The sequence below is a fragment of the Peromyscus eremicus genome, chromosome 19, assembly GCF_949786415.1.
Source record: "Peromyscus eremicus chromosome 19, PerEre_H2_v1, whole genome shotgun sequence".
Lineage (NCBI taxonomy): Eukaryota > Metazoa > Chordata > Mammalia > Rodentia > Cricetidae > Peromyscus > Peromyscus eremicus.
Genome location: NC_081435.1, coordinates 19,481,924 through 19,504,996, shown reverse-complemented (window position 1 = coordinate 19,504,996; position 23,073 = coordinate 19,481,924). Strand labels below are relative to the sequence as shown.

Genomic DNA, 23,073 nt, shown 5'->3' with positions numbered 1-23,073 from the left:
ACCACCTGCTTTCTCCTTATATAGTCACATGTTGGGGGAAAAAAAATCCTCTACACATGGAAGATGGAAGTTTTAAGTAAAACAAAGCAAAAGAAGGGGAAAAACAGATTTTTACACAAGTCAATGAAACAGAAACTTCCCAGGAACCACAAGTATGTATAGTGACCACCACCTTTCGCTAGAACAGTTTACTCCGTGCTTCAGAGAGCAAGGCTGCGGTCAGAGGCACAGTCTTCCCTGTGCCTGCAGACAGGAGTCACTGTCCGTGCGAGCACGTACAACTCTGGCTTCCCCTTCCCACACTCTACTGCTGTCCCCACCATTACTCATGCCGAGCTCTCTATGTGGAACATAAACACCTTTCCTCCAATGTGTCTCTAACACCATCGTCTCTCAATTCTCATGCAGAACTTCCCTGTCTGAACCATGTAACAGCAAGAATCAATACCTAAAAATTCCTAAACAGAATTATTAAAAAATTAAATTCATACACATATTAAGAGATTTACTTTACAATTATAAGAGTGGTCAAGTCTTAGGAAGATGTATCACAATGCGGTTTGACACGACAGAGCAATAGCCAAAGGTGAACATATCAGAGTCTTTCCTGATGTAAGCATACACACTCAAAACACAAGCAAACACACTCAAAACACAAGCATACATAAAAAGAACCATTCTAAACAAAGAAAGATTTGAATAAAACTACAACAAAACACACTTCAGAGGACAAGATACTAAAGGCATTCATACTAATAAAAGCAAGGCAAAGATGTATATTATTTGTGCTTAACTGCAATGAGAGGCGAGCAACACAGCCTTGAAAAGCAGATGTAGCTTTTCTGGTATCATCTTACACCTAGGAAATGTGAGTGCTCAAGAAACATGCATAAGAACCAGAGAGAAGGACAATGAGGTGACCAAAAACAAGCACTGTACAATGACAGCTTTTTATTTTACCTAATGCATAATATGAGAAATGAGTATTTTGTAATAGTAACAATGTAACTGCCCTATGATACATTTAATTTAAAAAATACATAGGACTTTATAAGAGATGTGAATAAAAATTCACACTGCCATGCAAAAAGGCTGAACTTCATAAAACTGTCAATCATCTCTTACTTCAACTTAAGGACTTAAGATTAAGATTCCTATGACAGTTTCATAAAACAGTTATTCTAAAGATTATGGAAGGAATCAATGTCTAAGAGTTAGATCTGCCTGTCCAAAAGTGCAGTTTTCATTACCAATGGCCAACAGTTTCATTAATCATGCCATTGTGAGGAAGTGCCCAGAATACAAAATAATAGCATGAAGACTGTGTCTACACCTGAACCTCCATGGGAATGGAAACTCCATGCTCAGGACATCTCCCAAGGAGTCCATTAAATGCCCTTTGTGATTAACAAGCTGAGTGCCAGTGGAAAGTACTGGAGGAAGAGGGTCCCATCATGTAACAGACCTGGAATTCAGTTTTCCTCTCACAGCACCCTTGTGGAAATACTTCTGGAAACCTAACTAGTACATCTGTATATATTTTCCTTAGAAACAACAACAACAACAACAACTACTACTACTACTACTACTACTACTACTACTACTACTACTACTACTTCTTTTTCTTCTTTTTCTTGTTCTTCTTGTTCTTGTTCTTGTTCTTGTTCTTCTTCTTCTTCTTCTTCTTCTTCTGCTTCTTCTTCTGCTTCTTCTTCTTCTTCTAATTCTTCTTCTTCTTCTTCTAATTCTTCTTCTCCTTCCTCTTCCTCCTCTCTCTGTCTCTCTTTCTCTCTGTCTCTATCTCTGTCTGCTTCTGTCTTGCAAGCACACACATGTACAAGCCTGTAACTAGTGACCTGTCTTACACTGGACTCCTTTTAAATGTACCTGTCAGACAGTCAAGCGGGGGTAATGAACGGTAATGTACCTACCTCATCATCGGCCTGCCGCAAGCGGGCCACAGCATAACGCCTCACTGTTGGGTTGGTGTAATGTGAGGAGAGCAGCTCCAAGGAATCCTCTACATCCATAGGCTTCCACTTTCCCAGAAGTTCCAGTGCCTGCTTGGCCTCCTGGGGTAGGTCCCAATTAACACACTTCAAGAACTTTGTCAAAGCCTAGAATCAGAAAAGAGCTGACATTCAGAACCATATCCTATTGCCAGGTGAAAGATGAAGGCTGAGGTCTATGTGGCCTTGACAGGAGGATCTTTAACAGAAGGGTCCTGGTCATAGGGCGGCAGCGCAGGACACAGAACAGAAGCATTTTCCTTGTAACTTTATACTTTCCAAGATAAAAAACACTGCAGGACACAATAAGTTTTTAAATTTGCTTTTGTGGTTTAAAAATATTGGGGGCCTCAAGACAAGGAAATAGTTGACACAAATCCCATGAACATTAACATGTCTTGGAAACCATCTTAGCTTTACAATATCAACATCATCTCACAAGAAACCCCCATGAGCCATGGTGAAAGTCCCACAGTTGGCCTCACTCAGTATCTGACCAGGGTGGGTTCCTTAGCTCTGCTTCATATTCTCAAATAAAGATGAAACAGAAACCAGGATGTCACTCTGAGAAGCAACTCCTTAAAGAGACAGGCAATTAAGACAATCAAAACAAAACACTAAAATCCAAACACCAAGACAGCTAGGTCCAGAACCAGCCGCAAACGGTCTGTATGGCAGATGGTCTTCTTTCTAGAAGCTTCTTTCTTTGGCTATGCCCTGTCCCCAAGTTTGCCTGAGCTGCCCTGCAGAGATCACTCCTGATTGCACAATCAACACATGCTCACTTCAGAAAGGCACACTCCTGTTGTCCTCAAGGTGAGCCCGACAGACAGGTCTCCTGGCAGAATGCACAGCTCTGGCCATTCTGTTAGTAATGTATCATCTAAGGATTAGCCCTTAAAGAAAGACAGTTCTAACACTTTAAAATCTTGTTTCAACAAAACTCTACTCAATTCTCCCAGAAGTGCCAACTCCACAGCATGAGGAACTTAGTAAGGTCGGTGACGACAGAAGGGCCCCTGGGGCTCAATGGTCAGTCACTCTAGCCAAATGGGTAAGCTCCAAGTTCACCGAGAGACCCTGTCTCAAAAAATAAGCTGGGGAGTGATCAAGGAGGAAGACACCTGACTTCAACTGCACATGCATACTCAACTCCCCTCCACACATATACACCCACAACACACAACAAACACCCCAGAGAGAGAGAGAGAGAGAGAGAGAGAGAGAGAGAGAGAGAGAGAGAGAGAAACCCACCTTCTCATTCCGCTTTTCTGGTTACATTTCCTTTTCTCTCTTTTTTTTGACTTTGATAATCTTTTTTGTAAAATTATTATTAATTTTTTAATCTATTTTACATATCAACCACAGGTTCCCCTTCCTCCTCTCCTCTCCTCCTATCCCTCTCCCTACTTCCTTCCTACCCCCTCCCCCATCCACTCCTCAGAAAGGGTAAGGCCTCCCATGGGAGTCAACAAAGCATGGCACATCACATTGAGGAAGGACTAAGCCCCTCCCCACTGCATCAAGGCTGAGCAAGGCATCCCACCACAGGGAATGGGTTCCAAAAAGCCAGCTCATGCTCCAGGGACAGATCCTGGTCCCACTGCTAGGGGCTCCACAAACAGACCAGGATACACAACTGTAATCCACATGCAGAGGGCCTAGGTGGGTCCCATGCAGGCTTCCTAGCTGTAGATCTAGAGTCCGTGAGCTCCCACTAGCTCGGGTCATCTGTCTCTGTAGGTTTCCCCATCATGGTCTTGACCCCCTTGCTTATATAATTTCTCTTCCCTTCTCTTCAACTAAACTCCAGTGCTTGGCTGTGGATCTCTGCATCTGCTTCCATCAGTTACTGGATGAAGGTTCTATGAAGACAATTAGGGTAGTCACCAATCTGATTACAGGAGAAGGCCAGTTCAGGCATCCTCCTTTTCTCAGACTGTCAGACCTCACCCAGGTAATGGCAGCCAATCAGCTTATTTTGAGCATTCTCTTCCCACCTCTCCCTACCCTAGCACTGTTCCATTAGTAAGTACTTGGGTCTCTTAGATCTCATCATGTTTTCTTTTCATTTTCAGCTCTGCTCCAATGTACCTGAGCTCACCTTCCCTAAAGTACTGCATGTTGAGTCACATTTTCTGATTTGGGGTTTCCAGTTGCCAGTGAAATCTAATTCCCAGGTACAAATCTAGGCTGCTTTCATCCCACTGTTCCTGCCTGAACCTAAACACCTGCTTACAATGATAACTGACAACCAGTGCCACCCGCATCCACAACAGGCTGGCATCGTCCCTCACACTTCATTACAGCAACTACCTACATTTACTGAAGCAGTCTATCACTACCCCACTTCAACTGGATGGCAACATTCTTTGTCAATTGTAATGCATGTAAGCAGAGACATGGTATGTTCAGAGTCAGCTAGGCCAACCAGATAATACACGCATCTAAGCTGAGTCCACTTCTGCTCTGGTTCAATATCAACTAGTCGGCAACACAGAGATAACTTCTGCCCTGATGTAGCCATGTCAGATGCTGCTTTCTAAAAAACAACAAGTACATCTTTACTATCTCCACTGAGAAAGGATCTCCCTACTGCTTTTCGCCAGACATAATCAAAAGACAAGGAATTAAAAACTTTTTAAAATTACTAAAATTACATTTATTTGTACGTGTGTGTGTGTGTGTGTGTGTGTGTGTGTGTGTGTGTGTGTGTGTGTATGTTTAGATCAGAGGACAACTTTCAGGAGTTGGTTCTCTCTTTCCACCAGGTGGACCATGGAAATTAAACTCAGGTCATCAAGCTTGGTGGCAAGCACCTGTACCCACTTAGCAATCACAACAGTCCAACATTTACTATTAATTAACAATTTTTTGAAGAAAGTTCATCATGCAAACTAGCTCGGAAAATTACAAAATTTACACTTTGGACTCTACAAGAATGAATCACTTCTTGTCTGATATAAACCAAAAACTTAAGTAAATTTAAAAAAAATTAATGGTCTTATCAAACAGTTATGACTGTAAACTTTTTAGTAGCAAATAAAGTAAAGACTTCAAGATTTTCTTCCAACACTCTTTAGACAGGTCATTTAGTGAAAAATAAATTTAATGAAAGTAGTAAAAAGTGTCATTTCCTAATAACTAATTTCCACCAAACTGTTTCTAGAGCCTTCCTGAGATCAGGATTGCTTCTCCTGAAGCCCAAATGCCAACCAACTTCATCCCAATGTGAGAACCAGACTGAAAGAATGCCCATGTGTCAGTTAGGGCTGGGGCACAGGAACATGTGCTTCCTACACAGCTATTTGCATTACCATAGGATCCACAGGCTGCTGTGTGATGACTACTCCAGGCACTTCAAGGCCAATTTACATTGGTTTGCTCAACAGCCCTTCCTGAACATGAAAAATACTGTTTACTCCACGCAGTGACCTAAGATCCTTAATGTCTAAGAACAGAGGCTTCATCGGCAGCTTTGGAATCTAAATGACTTGTGACACACATCTTATATCATGCTAGCTTTCATGTGCATTGAGAAGTGACTGAATTTAGCGGGAAGTGACTACTAAGATAAAACAAAGGATTTCTCTTACAAGCCTTTCTGTCTAAGGAAGTTCTGCTCTGTGAGGCTGACCTATGCTTTGGCTCTGAACATCCTCACATTAAATTCCCCATCTTGCCATGCAGATTACATGACTACAGTATTCAAGCCATGGTTTCTGTGACCACATGACTCTTCACTTAGCACAGCATGGTGCAACTAACTCAAGCTCTAGAGAATACAGGCTAACAAGCCACATGCTACTGAGGGGAACAGGCATGCAAAGCTGGAGTAACATAAAATCCTCTCCCCCTTCTCATAGATAAAAAGGTAACAGATAAGACTCATCCACAGACGGTTTCCAAGTCATCAATAAATGAAAGAGGGGAAAGCTGAGGAGCTTAAGCTGATCGCTAACTTCCTTTTTTACTTTTACCTTAGAAAAATGAACCAAGGCAAGTAGAGCATGTCATGAGACTGCAACACACTGGCTCAATCTCCACCATGAGATGACAGGTTTCTGATGCAAAGCTTTCCTAATGCATCTCTGCTGTGCCCCTGATGTACTCAGAAACCCTGCTGCAAATCTTCTATGTTCTATTCTCTGTACCTTCACAGACCCTTCCCTTCTAAACCATAAACATGAGCATCTCAAGAAGCAGCATGTGTACTTTTGTGGCTCTGTAATACATCCTTATCTGTGTGACAGTGATGTACAATGCACACAGTGATTTGCTGAAGGATTTAAAGGTCCCTAGGATTCATCAGCTGTTTAAGAATGTGTGTGGAGCATATACATTGATGCAGGTCAAACATTCATACACATAAAATAAAATAAATCAATCTAATTAAAAAAATTAATTAATCTTTGACCCTCAGCCTAAGACAGAAGAGCTGCAAGAACACAAAATTCATTATCATGGAATCATCCCATATTAAGCACAGTAAACTACAGCTTCAATCCATCAAACAACTGTCCTACAGTTTAAAAGCTGTGCAGTGTTAACAGTTTAGACACAACACGTCTTCAGAATTGGACCTACTCCTGGCAATTCATCCTCTTTCTCCCTCCAGAAGCCCCAACCCTCCAGTTTCCTTACCAAATGTCCAGTTCTCACCTCACCTCCATCCTGCAAACCAGCTGTATGACACTGCACTAATTCAGTTTCCCCATCACAAGTTCCATTCCTCACATTCTTCCTCTATGCCCATCACCTCCAGAATTTACAAGCTTTTTTATCAGTGTAACTGCATCTCTAATCACCAAGGAATGCAGAGACCAAGAGGATAAGAAAGAAAGGAGTCAGGATTTATTCTTCACATGCTATGGAATAGATACTGTCATCTCATCTATGATGAAAAGCTGTCTCCATTAGAACAAGAAGAAATAAAGTATGCCACCCTATTATGTCTAATGTATACAAATTGCAGAGCCAGAAACTGAACCCAAATCCACCTTCAAAATTCATTCAGACATTTTCTAGGAGTTGAAGCCCAGGAATATGTGCCTCTGAGTAGACACCCTTTACTATGTATGTAAACAATGCTGTAGCAAGTATACTGCTGTGTAGCATGGTTGCTTGACCAAAGCTGCATTTGTAGTGTGGTTTTACTTTCCCTTGATCATAGTGAAAAGTCTACAGGTAAATCTGATACATAAACTACTCAAGAAACTTACTTTTTCTTGATTAGTAAGATAATATCTAAATTTCCAAACAAGATCTTGTTCTTCATACGTGAGCTGCTTGGTTGGAGGATAACTCACGATAATCTAAAACAAAAGATAAAAAATTACATTTGTCAACTATACACTTAATATGTATTTCATTTCATTTTTTCATTTGCTTAATATTTCTGTAACATAATTATTATACAAGCTGGGAGAAGGCATACAGAGGCAGCTAAGGCAAAAATGTGCTGAGGGATCCATCCAAAAGGCAGGTCATTAGGACATATGAGGAAAGATGAGACAACCATGCTCCATATGAACATGTGACTTCAGAGCTTATTTAATTCAACTAGATAGTAAGGAAGTCAAAGTGGCAATGCCCTTTACCACAAAATCCATAAAAACAAAATGAACCTTCCTCTTGTCAAATCAACACATAATCCTGTATGCTTACATACCAGCCTTCTTAAGGAACCTCAGGGATCATTTCAAAGAACACTAAAGTCTGAAAATATTTACAATTTTCTAGTTAGTCTCCACACTGACAGATTTATTGAAAGCCCTGAATGACTAAAAAAAACATGCTGCAGACCACATGAAACTGTTGAAGTCATGAACTTACACAATTCATCAACTATAAAATAATGTGTAATTCTAGCTATAATAAATTGTCCATTTAGATGTTTTATACAGTCTGTAAATTCTCTTACATTTAGCTGATCTCTTGTGGCAGCATTGGGTTTGAGATCGTGGTCAGATGGTCCACTTCTTAAACTCCGAGCAAGCTTGTGGTGTTTGCTCTCCACTAAATTCTCCTATTAATTATTTAAATATATAGAGAATGTAAACCTTAGAAAAAGAAAGCTCCAGTAGTTAGAAATTGCCAAGTCCTGTCTTACAGCCATTGTGTGATGTCTGATGTTTGATTCTGGTGCCACTTCAGTCCCATGGACTCACTATAACACTGTGAGACTATGGATGAGTGTAGCTCCAGTAGGGAAATATGCAGATGACACCCCACTTCCTACACCTTCCAAATACCCCAAATCCTTACATCCTCTATCAAGTATCATCACTTTCACACTACTATCTACCACCACCAGACAAACCCCACCAGCCACTCAACACCTGTAACATTACTCCAAAGCTGTGGGTACGGACAGTAAGCCTGTTGCTTGACTATACTCTCCTGCTGCTGACTGCTTGACACAGGCCAAAATCATCAACTGTATTATTAATGCTATCTATGGAGCCACTGAAATACCTGTAACTAAGTGGTGGCACACGCCTTTAATCCCAGCACTTGGGAGGCTGAGGCCAGCCTGGTCTACATAGCTAGTTCCAGGACAACCAGGGATATACAAAGATACATTGTCTTGAAAAACCATAAATAAATAAATATATAAATACAAAAATACATAAATAAGTTAATTAATTAATTTACCTATAGGTATATACAGGTATAGAAAAAAAGGATACTTTTGATTTTTACTTTATTAATAACACATTCTTACTTGTCCTTTTACTAATTTTTAATTCTGAATTGCTTGTCTTTGCATTTAACATCTCTTTGCATAAGCCTTTTGCCTAGTGGATCTGGCAGCTGCAACAATCTCATAATAAACTCAATCTTCATAAAATGTTAATCCACTGATCTTAACTCAGGGCTGTTCATCTTCTGTAGGACGCTCTTTCTATGACTGTGCTGGCTGGTTTTTGTCAATGTGACACAAGCATGTGCCATCTGGGAAGAGGAACCTCAGCTGAGAAACATCAGACTGGCCTGTAGGCAAGCCTGTGGGGCATTTTTAAATTCATAATGGATGTAGGAAGGTCCAGCACACTAAGCATAGTGCCCCTCCTAGGCAGGTAGTTCTGGGTGATATAAGAAAGCAAGAACATTCCTGCATGGTCTCTACTTCAGTTCCTGCCTTTAGTTCCTGCCTTAGCTTTGCTTGTAAGTCAAATAAATTCTCTCTTCCTCAAGTTGCTACTGGTCCTGCGTTTATCACAGAGAAAGCAAACTTGGACTACATAACCCTTACTCAACAACTCCCTCCACTAGCTCTTCACAATTTAAAGAAAGTGGTTGCTCAGTCTTGCATCAATCAGACCTTTCTTTTAGGATGTTACTGTTCCTTATAAGCATCCCATTTGAATTTCACTCCAAACAGCTGAAGTGCACGTATTACAAACTGTGTCTGGATAATTGAGATATGTGGATTACTATTTTAAAATATATTACATGGGTCTAAGCTGTGTTCATTCTAGAGAAAAATATGTTCTTAAAAGCTCTGTACAACAGCTTACCATAGACATTTGAGGATCAGGAACTTTCACTAACTCAAAACTTGTTAAAATTGGAGACGATTCATCACCATCCTAGAATATAGTACAAGGTTTAAAAGATAAAAAGGAGAAATTTTACCCAAATGATAAGTAGATATAATAATATACAATGCTAATATATTTAAATTCTATTTTTAAAAATCACCGTCCCATTTATAAACTCTTGTTTTCTTTAAATTTCATATTTATTTTTTAATCTCTATCACTAATAAAACATTTTGGAAAAGAAAAAGAAAAAAATTATTACAATTAGAAAGATATGAAATCTGGAAACAAATAGTCTACTTTTTATTGTTTGCAGCTACAATCTCAAAACTTGGTTTATTATGGCAATGGACAAGAAAACACCACAGTTGTTTAACTTAAATCAGTCCAGGTGTCATAACCAAAGCTTATTCAAGGACTCAAGCATGGGTCACGTTTCTGGCCAGTCAGAGACAGCGGCAACACAGCATCTCAGGGGACAACACAAGCCATCCCAGGGACAAGAGCATAGCACTAATTCTTGACACATGTCTTACCTTGTTGGTGTCACCATTCCTGAAGAATGAGCTTTTGTTTTAAATTGAACTCAGCATAATACATGTCTCTAGCAGATGTACTGCAATAGGCTAATTATAGTCAAAATTTATTCCCTGGGGACTGTGTACCTAGCATTATGTTTTGCTATTTCCAGGGGTTAGTGCATTCTCAATTTTACATATATGCAAGGAAATCAGGAGGGACTAAAGAAGTACTACGACTTCACTTCAGTAATTGAGTCTTACAGGAAACAACAAATTCCCACAGCTGTTGTTTAACAGGCTTGATCTCGGTCACAACACCAGAAAACACATTTATCAGCCTAACTGTGACAGGTAATCTTCACTAAGGCCATCTGTCACGCAAGACAGGTGACAAGAACGTCTGTTTCCATTAGGCTGTGATGCACTGGCCCAGCAATCCTTACACTAAGTGGAAATATGACAGGATGGGCAGACAGGCATTAATTCACCAGCAACCCCCTAGAAGCAGTAACCTTTCAAAAATATTGAAAATTCTAATTTCTATTCTGTTATTTTCCATCTACTGGCTAAGCTGCCTTTCAAACGATCCCTCACAATGCTTGAAAGTGTCGTCCAATTAGCAGGTTCTTCACGCAGAAGCCCCACACGAGCAGCAGTACGGCTTTAATAAACACGTACAGCACAAAACAAAAAGTAATTTTAAAATACATTGGTGAAAATTTTACTCAATAACATTTTCCTTTCTTTTTGACTGATGTTTTCTAATAAACTAATACACACAATCAAATAACCTTCATTTCCACCTTTCCCAATCGTTCTCATATATAAAAGGCTGAAATAAGTTAAATTATCTTAATCTTTCACTAAAGTGAAAAGAACAAACTATGAAGGGAAAAAGAACATTAACTGGAGAAGGATCTCAAAGTAATTACAAATTAACAATGCAAACCCAAATCCTTTCTTATGAAAACCTTTCAAGTAACCATCTTCAAAGTATATAAGCGTGAAGTCACTGGAAACAGCATCAATAAGTGATACTAATATGCAAATGTGATTAGAAGAGCTACTACTTCTAATGAACAAATGACCCCATGTATAAATACTGTGTGCTACAAGTGTTTACATCTCATGTTACATACAAGAATTCTGTTCTCATTTATGTGATTTAAACACTATTTCCATAGTAATGAAAGAAACTCTACTTTGAGGTTTCAAACTATACATACAAAGATATAAATATACATACAAGTTATATAAGTATACATTTACGTATATAAGTATACATATAAATATGAGTATACATTTACCTATGTAAGTATACATATAAGTCTATAAGTATTCCTTTAAATATATAAGTATTTCTGTAACATTTAAAGGAAATCCCTTCAACATGAATTTAAAACAAATACTTTGATATAGCTATCCTGAACACTGGGCTATCCTTCCTGTAATGAGTAAATATGAACAATACACAACTGTTATTTCAGTTGAGTAAAAACACGGTCTCCAAAATTTGAATAAACTATACAAATGCATGTCAATGAAGGCTTTCAATAAGCAAAGACACATATATAGTTCCAACATATTACATACAGGTTAAACAACTGACATCTGAACTTTCAATGTCTTGCCAACAAAACACTACGATTTCCTACTTTATTGTGCAAATGGATAGCTGTAAATAATGCTATTACTTTAGTGCTATACTCACCAACTTGCAGAACAATTAATCAGAGAGTTTTAATCACTTGCATACTTATTGAATTTTGTGACCCAGAACTGCATGAGCAAAATGGGCTGCAGCTATGTGACAGGACTGTTTGTGCAGAAGCAGATGCTGCTGAAAGCTATTGACTGCTCTCTGCAACCAAACCCTGAGTCTCAGCAGGAAGATCTCTACCCCAGCCCTTGGTGCTAGAAAGCAAAAAGAGTTCCAAGGAAAATACCTTTTCATAGTAAACAATACCATACTCCTTATCGTCACACTTGACACAGCGAAACTCAACCATCAAGTACATGAAATTAGAGCTTCGTTTCTCACTCTAAAAAAAAGAAAAAAATGTACATAAATGATCATTTTCAACCCTTATTAAATGAGAATTTTTACCACAATTGAGCAATATATGACTCAATCAACTACTACTTAAAATCTAACTTTTGTTGTTATCTACATGTTATAGCCCATACAGAATCACTGTTTTATCTAGAAGAGTATGTTACTTGGCAGACCATCTCTAATCTCAATAAGATTCAGGGTTTAATCAACATTTTGGATTTTATGATTTTAAAAATTTGAAGGTGTTTTAAGAACTATTTTACTTTATTTCAAAAATAAAGATGACAATTTGTGCTTGTAACAACTTTCAGGAACGCCACCTTTAAACTACATAATTAACCCACTTCAGGAATTATTAAGGGTACAGAAAAGTAACCTTGTATTTTTTTTCTCTTTTAAGTTCATAACCAAAGATAAGAGGTTTAAGTAATTTTTATAAAATTTTTACAATTTCTGAATGTTCCTGAGATAACCTGTCATTAATCACTTTTATCAACAGTGTATATACACTGGAGGTTATTTGCTTCTTTCGACATGAACAAAAAATAGATTCTACCTATCTATCTATCTATCTATCTATCTATCTATCTATCTATCTATCTATCTATCTTCTATCCATCCATCCACCTATCTAGCTAATCTATCTATGTGCATATGTATGTAATATGTACTCTCAAAAACAATAAATAAACCAAAATGATTTGATTAATCTTCCCAAAACACTTTTACATATGTCTTTAGATCCAATACATAAAATGATAATGTATAAACAGGTTACTTAGAGGAGAGATGGTTCACTGGTTAAGAGAACCAACTGCTCTGCCAGAGGACCAGAGTTCAATTCCTAGCACCTGTAAATTAGCTAACAACCATCTGTAACTCCAGCTGCTAGTGGATCTGACTCCCTCTTCTGGCCTCTGTCTGCACTACACACAGGTGGTACACAGACATAAGCAGGTACAACACCAGTGTTATTAAATTGTTCATTCCCATCAAGTACAGCCTACTGTCTGGTGAAAAGCAGACAGGAAGGGTAAAGTAAGCCCAATGCTACACTTCTACACACAAAGCACTGACATGGAAGAAAACATACATGTTTTGAATGAACTTTTTTTTTTTTAATGGAACTATTATTAAAAGTGCAAAAGTTAACTCTTCTAGTAGTTTGTGTTGAGAACATATGAATTCATTTTAAAAAGATCTCAATTTTACAATCAATATAAATGTTAAGCACTACCAGATTCATTTAAAACAAGAACAGTGGTTCTTCACACTCAATCTCTACCATCTTTCTCCCTCTCTCCCTCTCCTTCTCCACTGCTGAGAATCCTTGGAGGTATCAGAAGAATTAAGTCATGTAATATGTACATCACAGTTGTCATTACCATTATCAGTGATATTCTCCTCTTAGAATTGATTCATAAAGTTGTTTCCATTTTCTAGACACAAAATCTTGTATCAAACATATGGTATTCTTAAAACAAATATACGTAATACTCAAATATAACTTTTAAAAAGACTCACTGAAGTCATCTTTTAATTTTATGTTTACAATGGACCGATACACAAGGTCAAGAAAAAGTAGACTATGTACAATGGAGACTTACTGAGGGTCCAACATCCAGTAAGTAGTTAATAAAACAGATGTGTGGGCTGGAGAGCGCACTTCTAAAGATGCCACGTGGTAACTTCAGAGAGGAGACAGTACTACTGCAGTACTCAGCGAACAGTGACAGGAACTTAAACAACATGAGTGAGAACACAAACGAGGACCCTCTGAGCCTTCACATATGACAGGCAGCCCCTGCTAATGGTCCAAGTTACATTAACTTTAAGAGGCCAGGTTTGTTGTTTATTAATGTAAAACTCACAGCTATGAAGTAAGGGCTTACTTATTTGCCAGCTAGCTGGCAATAAAGAATTCTTTTCCAGCTGGGCAGTGGTGGTGCACGCCTTTAATCCTAGCACTAGGAAGGCAGAGGCAGGTGGATCTTTGTGAGTTCGAGGTCAGCCTGGTCTACAGAGCAAGCTCCAGGAAAGATGCAAAGCTACACAGAGAAAAAAATTATTAATTTAGTAATATACAGAATGTACTCTGACATAGGAAAGAAAACAACTCACCTCATTTATCATTTCTATCTCTCTAAATGTTAATCTGTCCAACCAATCCACTTTGACCATGTGTCCTTGCCGATGAGCCTTAGTAAGCTGCAGAAAGTACAACAGGGTTAATCTCAACACAGATCAAACAAAAAGGAAGATGAAGGATGGCAACTGATCACTCAACCCTGACTTGAAAATCAAGAATATATAATACTACAAAACCCAGAGCAATTTAGCAGGTCACAATGGAAAACTCCACATCGGCCTCATAGGGTTGGACACTGTATACAGTACATTAAAAATAATTCTCAAACCACTTAAGACAATATAATGTAGATTAGAATAGGTGAATTTTATCCTTATATTTGGGGTCTACACTCAAGATACTCTTATCAAGTATGTACAAATACTTCAAAATTTGAAATAATCCAAAATTCAAAACACTTGGGCTCAAAGATCTAAGATGAAGAATCCTGAGCCTGTACTGTCAATTTCACATAAGAAGCCCTTCTATACATCCAATTACATGCATGAAGCACTCCTACACATTACAAACTATGTATAAATCCATACATTAGAACATCAGATTCCACATGTGAACCATTCCTGCACCTCAGATTCCCACATACAAACCACTTTCATGTATCAAAACCACATACAATATCAGAATAAGAAACTAGGCAAGAGACAAACCTTTCTCTGAAAATGAAAAAAAGTATTAAAAATAAGTCTTTAAAATCAAGCCTGCAATCTTGCCATGGTTACTAAGCAAGAGAAGAACATAGTCCTACCTGAATGTTATCTAGATGTTCTGTAGCTCTTATATTTTGATTATCATACATGAAATTATAATAAAAGGTCTTCTAAGGGAAAATAAACCACCTTTTCTCTATTCTTCTCATTTATAATGTAACAAATATTCTGAAAAAAAAATGAGCTATACACAGGCAATTCTTGGGGACCAATAAATCATTATTCTAAGAATTAAGTACACACACATGCATGTGTGCCTTTATTTTAGGAAACAACAATAAAGGATTTAAAATTCTCACATTACCAATGTTTGAGTGCACTGAGGTTTTCCACACTGTCTTGCCCTAGTTTCATAAATTATCTCATAGTGGCTTTTAAGATTCATAGAGAAGTCAAGATAAGCTACAGGGTCCTCAGATTAGAACTACCTTTGGTATTGACTCCGTAAATTTTAAACGCCAGCCTTATTTATATATCAAAACTTTCTCAACAAATTCACAGAATGAAGCAAAACTGGGCATCTGAACCTTCTATCACCACTTCCCTTAGATCATCGATTTCCTCCTCACTGTCCATGACAGGGCAGTATGCCCATAAAGACATCAAACAGTACCTTTAGTTATCACCTCACTCACAACTGAAAGTCATAAGCACTAGTACTCTTCATCTTCCTCGACACCACCACAACTATGAGCTCACAGCATTTCAGAGTGACAACCTTATGTAAACTGTTAGAGGTTCAGGGGCTAGAGAGATGGCTCCGTGGTTAAGAACATTCGAAGCTATTGCAGAAGACCAGAGTTCCGCTCCCAGCACCCACATAGTGACTATCACCAGTAACTATACTTCCAAGGGACCCAGTGCCCCCTCTCTTCTTTCTGGTCTCTGTGAGCTGGAGGCCCACAAGTAGTGTGTATATATATATATATATATATATATATATATATATATATAGATAGATAGATATAGATATAGATATAGATATAGGCAAAACACTCACACATATGTAATAAAACCTTTTTAAAAAAGTTTGAGGTCCATTGTAATACAAAAGTAATAATTAGGAAATAATCAACTTTCTTTTGACCAGCAAACAGTACCTTTTCTCCCATGGTAACCTCTAAATGAAAGCAGATACAGAGATCTTAGTAACTACTACTCATGTTTATAAAGAAATGGAAGCAGTCTAGAAGTCCATTAAGGATGAATGGATAAAGAAAATGTGATGTGCACATACACCATACACACACAGGAATTTTATTCAGTCATAAAGAATGAAATCACACCTGAGAGACAATTATGGAACAAAGATCATTATCTTACATGAAATACGACAGATTCAGATAAATACTGCATATTTTCTCATAGGCTGAATCTAGATGTGAATTTGTGGTGTGTGTGTGTGTGTGTGTGTGTGTGTGTGTGTGTGTGTGTGTGTAAAACATGAAAGTAATAAATGGACTGAAACTAGGAAGAGATCTTTAAGAAGGGAGAGGACAAAGGGGAGGATAATGGAACACGTGGGACCTGACAGCAAATGGGACTATCTGGGAGAAGGAAGGAGATTAACAGATCAGAGGCAGGACGTGAAAGAGGGCAGGGTAAGAATAGAGTACGACACAACGTACAGAGATGCTGCCTTGAAACACGTGGTGTTTATGCTAACTTAAACAATTAATAAAAGCACAACACCACCGGTGAGTGAATAGTGTAATGACTCGCATACAGCAAGGGCTAGATACTCTGCTGGCTCTGGTAGAACATCAGACGGACGTGTGAACTACAAAGGCGAGAATAAGAAGCAGTCATAAGGACCAAAGACCAAGCAGTGTGGCTTACAGGAGAGGGTTACACTGCAAGCTGGATGCCTCGTTGCAACACTGACAAACTCTTTTTAAACTCTGTCACTTTTGAGCCCATGTCAATAAAAAGTATTCTTTTCTATCTGTGCCCTAACATGCAGGAAGATGCAAAGCATGAAAGTGGTACCATCCCATACAGGTACTAAAGGCTGATATATGTGTTGTTGTTTCTTTATATTACATAAATCCTTACTGGTACTCTCTGCTCACAGAAACAAAAAAAGGTAGATTAACTTTTGTGTTTTCTACTGTCAAAGCCAGTTTGGAATGATGTGGGTGAGACTCAGTCACTTCTCACCCGCCTGTCTTTGCTGTCCACTCTCGGTGGGTACACAGTTATTACACAATTTCAGCTCCTCTGGTTTCTGTTATTCACTAAACATCAGTTCTGTGTTTATGATCCAACAGTTGGTCCCCACAATGATCTGCTCTGAGGAAAGCACTGGCAATGGCGAGTTGTTTCCTGGTGGAAAATGAAGTGAGGTTTCCTTCTTCTTCATTACGCATATCCAGATACATCGGGAACTTTCTGTAGCCATTTGTACCAGCTGAATCTATGCCACTGGTAATACATGTCACTCCCTGCACATGCTAGGTGTTCTTTTCTTCCTAGCTTCATACCAAATATGACCTTTCTCAGTCTTCTAAACAGCTGTCACAGAAGGAATACTAAATTTGGTAAAGCCACCACAAAGGTCAAGTATAAATTATCTTTCAGACTTCAATTGCGGGAGCTGTTCAGTAAGTGACAGGAGCACATACACTCTAAAATGCTGCAATCAGAAACAGTAAGTAATGTCTGTATGCCTCAACAGAGGAAAATAATGAAGAATTCAAATGTGAGTGGAAAATCAAGAGCCATTTACATATGTTATGATGACTGTTCAATTGCTGCTACATTACACCTTGATATTTACAGAAATTCTAGGTATTTCTCAACTTAGTTACAGAAGTTCTGCAGAACCGAATAGTTACTACTGAAAATGTCTTCCAGACATTTACCCTATTTACCTATCAATATAAAGCATGCCCAGTTAGAGGCTTACAGCATTCACTTCATTATTTCCCATGGTTTCTGAAGAAGCTACTGTCTTGAGAGACATGTAGCTGGAGCCGGATCATTCGGAATGGCTTCTCTGAAGTTACACACCATGGTGGGAATGGTGTGGGCTTGGTGGGAAACTCTTCTAAATAATTCATCCAAATTCAACACAACAAGTTCAATACGCTTCAGCTCCCAAAGTTCCTTTTAGATCTTCAAACCGTAACGGCTTTTATTTTAGGCAGAGCTCAAGGACCATGAAATAATAATTAATAATTAAATGTTACTTTGCATTAACATGTATCAGATTTACACAACTATAACCATTATGCACATTGAAAGCAGCTCCTCAGAGCCCCATGTTAGGCATCACTTGTTGGTGATGATAACAACATCCAAACAAGAGTAGTCCTCCAGTCTCAGCTAGTTACCTCCATTTCTACCGATGCTGAGGATCAAAAGGGACTTCAACAAAGGAGAGTGTAGGCAACTTGTATGTGCTCCTGGGATAAACTTCCATTTCATTCTGAGTCTGAAATGTCAGTGACCTACATCTTTCCAACAAGATCTGCACCCTACTAAAAAACGCCTGTGAAGTAATCATCTTTGTTGGGTATCCATTCTAGGAAGAGTCAGCAAGTGTCACTCTGTCACATATGGGGGATTCTAAAGGAGTCACAAGAAGCCAGACAGAGTTGGAAGGTCAGTGTCCCCCAAATAATGGAATAATTATTATGCCCTAACTTCATCCAGAACTAAACGGAAAGGAGTTGTCAAGGCGATTTAAATAAAAGAATTGACTAGAATCAATACAACAGCAACATGGCCAGGAAACTCCTTGGATTTCTAATCACACATTATCAGATATCATGGAAGATATCATGCTCAAGTACAAGATCACAGGTCAGTGGGTGCTGATAAAAGTGCAAAGGACAGGGACTAGAGCGGCCCAGCTTGCCACCACCTCCAGACCAGGAGCAGTGGGGAAGGGCCTGTCAAATAGCGGACCCTGGAAACAGAGCAGCTCCCTGTCTGCCAGGCCTGCTGGAAGCAGCTCAAGTGCTGAAGCCATGAATCTGGCAGAGCCTCGTATTTTATATCACTTACTTATATATATACTGAGTGAGAAGAACTAAGTAGAAGGATGACAAACAGGACGGACAATAAATATTTGCAAACTTTTGATCTCTGCCCAGGACCTTTTCTGACTTAGAAGTCGAAGAAGGGAGTGATATAATAATTCATGCCAGGCGGTGGCAGCACACGCCTTTAATCCCAGCACTCGGGAGGCAGAGCCAGGCCGATCTTTGTGAGTTCGAGGCCAGCCTGGGCTACCAAGTGAGTTCCAGGAAAGTTTCAAAGCTACACAGAGAAACCCTGTCTCGAAAAAACCAAAAAAAAAAAAATAATAATAATAATAGTAATAATGATAATAATAATAATTCATATAAATGAATAAAGTAATAAAAACATTTAACAGGAAGATGGAGGGGAAAAAAAGCTTTATCCTGTCCAAAGAGCAGAGCAGCAGAATGGCACGATCAAACAAAATTGGCCTCAGCCAGGTCCCATAGCTGCCCTCGAACACACACACAGAAAGTGCCTGACAAGATTCGTGCACAGTGGCTCACACCAACCACCAGAAAGGAACGTGTCCCGACCAGGACTGCCCTCATTTTCACAGTGACAATTACATGCCTGAAAACTGCAAAGAGGTTTGCCATGATGTAAGATCTACTCCAAAATGGAAACCCCATGACCCATCGCCACAGTCAGATGGTACTTCTGACACCACCGTGCGGTACAGTACATAAACCGGTTTTCTTCCATTCCGGTTTACAGTGCTAATTATTTCACCAGCTTGCCAAATCCCCATCAAAAAACTGTTCACGTGGCTCCACAGGTAATTCAAAGCAGGCATTTGTTTTGTTTTGCCTCTTTTCTCTGTCACGTAAATAAGTAAAATGAAATTGTTTTTCAGCAGACAAAAGCTTCAAATTCCCAGAACCTCTGTGAATACAGCCATGCTGGCCAGTCCCCGCTGCTTTGTACCATAGACAGGACTTTTTCAGCATAATCCTATCAGGTGTACTTCTGCAAATTCCTGCTGTTTTACTCTACACTCCCTCAAATTAAAAGGTCATTATTTGCCAGGCAGTGGTGGCACATGCCTTTAATCCCAGTGCTCAGGAGGCAAAGCCAGGTGGATCTCTGTGAGTTCGAGGCCAGTCTGGTCTACAGAGTGAGATCCAGGACAGGCACCAAAACTACACAGAGAAACCCTGTCTCAAAAAAAACAAGAAAAAAAAAAAAAAGAAAGAAAGAAAGAAAAAGAGGGGGGAAAAAGGTCATTACTTGACTCTTTCACCTCTAGTACCTTGCTTTCTTTTCTACTTTTCCTTTTTGTTCTATTTTGTTTTGTCTGTTTGTTTGACTGACTAACCCAGAACTTACTATAGAGACCAGGCTGGCCTTGAACTCAATCCGTCTGCCTGCCTCTGTCTCCCCAGTGCTGGTATTAAAGTCATGTACCATTGTTCCTGGCCTAACACTATTCTTAAGCCTGGAACAAACTGATGTAACTAAATACTGACAAAAAGTTTTATTCCTGGCCCTAATATACGTGTCAGGGGCATGCAAGACAGTCAGTCAGACAGACAGACTGTGGCTGTCTCACAGATTTCTATTATTTAAAGATGTATCTCTGAAATAAACAAAAATAATAAGTCCTATCTATATCAAAATCCAACATAAGCTATGAAATAATCTGTAACTAAGACATAATATAGCCATATATAAAATTCATCTTAACAACTAAGACTTAAAGGAACTGTGAGAACACATATGTGCATGTCCGAGTCTGCCTTTGCCTATATATTTAATTCTTAGCAAGCAAAGGAGTTTCATCTGTTTTTCTATCTTCTGGATTAATGAAATCTTGTCCACAATTCTTCAATTTTACTTTTGAACATTACTCATAAGTCTCATTATTCAGGAAGACTAGTATTTGCCATATAAAAGTTTCATTTAAACTTCTTGGAGATTAATCTAGTTTTAAAAGCATGTTACTTTCTTTTCCTCAGGCAGAAACTATAGCTGTAAAAATAGAGAATAGATTTTTCAGAACATCAGTCAATAATGTTTTAGGGATCAATATCACACTGCCATTAAAACAGAGTCTACTCAGTGCCACTTGTTTTAAGCCGAGTCTAAAGGCTTTGATAGTACTGGAGAACTGTGAGTAAGCCAAGTGAATAATTGAGAAGATGCCACTCAGCAAAATCAGGAAATAATTGACAAGGGATTCCCAAACCCTGGCTGTAACACAAAACAATGTCGAGACATAATCGAACCAAACAAGCTGTTTATAAAAGGTATGTCATCCAGAGCAAAAATTATTCTTTATGGTATTTTAGGTAATGTCACTGGTACCATTGAACAAGCCTGATAACCTTGAGTAATTTCAGCAACTGCCCTAGTTACTTTTCTATGCCATCCTAAAACAGAATGAACAAGGCAATTTATACAAGAAAGCACTTAATTAGGGGCTTACAGTTTCAGAGGGTTAGAGTCCACGATGGTGGAGCAAAACCGTGGCTGCAGAACATCTGAGAGCTTACAGTTTGGTCTGCAAGTAGGAGTCAGAGAGAGCTAACTGGGAATGGTGTGGGCTTTTGAAATCTCTAAACCTGCCTACCCCCAGTGACACATCTCCTCCAACGAGGCCACACTTCCTACTCCTTCTCAAACAGTCCCATCACCTGGGGACCACGTATTCAAATATATGAGACTATGGGGGGCTATTCTCATTCAAATCACAACAGTAATCATCATAATTCTAATTTTTTAATTACTGTCACTTTAAAAACATCTAGAGGGATAAATGAGACAACATGAGACTCTTTCACCCAACCCAGTGTTATGGCCAGGAGTATATTTTTCCCATTTGTACAGTAATGAGTTTCTCTGTGAACTCTAATCAGTCAATAATTCTCTTTCTCTGTAAGACAAGCACTTAAAAAACAGAAGTTGAGATTGTTCATCATGACTAAAGTCCATGACTAAAGCACAAATATGTGAACAGGGGTGTTCCTACTTTAAGGCAAAGACAGTATCTGTAGTGTGTTCATTACGGTATGCTGTCAAGTCTCAACTGTTTCTCAGTTAGGACTAACTCCCTAAAAGGACTTTCAATTGGTTCTTCTCTATGTCTATGCTTTCCTTAAAAATGTGTATTTTTTGTAAGAAATGTCTGTACTTCACTGGGTCTTCACTTACTTAGACAGTTCATACTTTCAACTATCATTTTTCTATTGTATTTTCTCTTAATGACTTAGATTATAATTGAATAGCTTGATTGAAGGCAGAATGCCTTCCATTCAGTTTTTATAAACTGCCATGTTAATGTGAACAGTATGTGCAGTGTAGTACTATAGTTAAGTATAAACAACATTTAAGAAAATGAGTACTCCCCCCACAATCTGCAACCCAATCTAGGCAGCAGGATAAGTGTGGTATTTGTTTGTCCTGTTTCTGTGTATCATGTCCACCTTTTGTCCTCTGGTTCCTGCTGCCATAAGCCTGAGGTCCAGACCCCACCCCACAGTGACCAGATGGAGCTCTGTGAAGTTCCCTGGTTCCGCTCTTCACTGCTGGAGTGCCCAGTTCCCCACACTCCCAACTATCTCCACACAGACCACGAAACATTTGTCATCTCCTTGCTACTTTCTCTTTGCCTCCTCTTAATCAAACTGACAGGAAGGAAAGCACACTGTGAAGGCATCACGCAGAGCTGCTAAAATGAGAAGGAGACAGTGAGAAAGCATGCTTCTGCGCTAACCTTTCAAGTCCAAAGACACAGACTCAGTATAAATCAAACGCCAGAGACCAGTGGTCACATTCAAAGCCCCAGGAGGATATGCATCCCATCATAAAATTCTTACAGTATGACAAGCTGAAAAATAGAGCTGAAGGGAACAGTGTACACACTGGTCCATCACTACCAAGAGGCTGGTCCAGACTCTGAAAGTTAACAGACAGCCCTCAAGTCTGGTCTCTTACTATGTTCACAAATCCATTGAAACAGAAATTAGCACCAATTATAAAAGTTTAGAGATGGAAAGATGTAGGGAGTTGCATATTTTAATACATACATTTTTTTTCTGTTCCCTATTTAAAAC

General features: G+C 38.9%; 1 protein-coding gene across 1 annotated transcript in view; it reads right to left on the bottom strand.

The window, feature by feature from the left end:
• Nucleotides 1-23,073, bottom strand: part of Pik3c3 (phosphatidylinositol 3-kinase catalytic subunit type 3) — a 91,831-nt gene that overhangs the window by 54,970 nt on the left and 13,788 nt on the right. Inside the window, exons 5-10 of the mRNA XM_059245889.1 lie at nt 14,255-14,341; nt 12,024-12,119; nt 9,533-9,604; nt 7,933-8,037; nt 7,232-7,324; nt 1,932-2,117 (exon numbers count right to left, since the gene is read on the bottom strand). Coding sequence (XP_059101872.1) covers nt 1,932-2,117; nt 7,232-7,324; nt 7,933-8,037; nt 9,533-9,604; nt 12,024-12,119; nt 14,255-14,341 — 639 coding nt within the window. The remainder of the gene's footprint in view (nt 1-1,931; nt 2,118-7,231; nt 7,325-7,932; nt 8,038-9,532; nt 9,605-12,023; nt 12,120-14,254; nt 14,342-23,073) is intronic.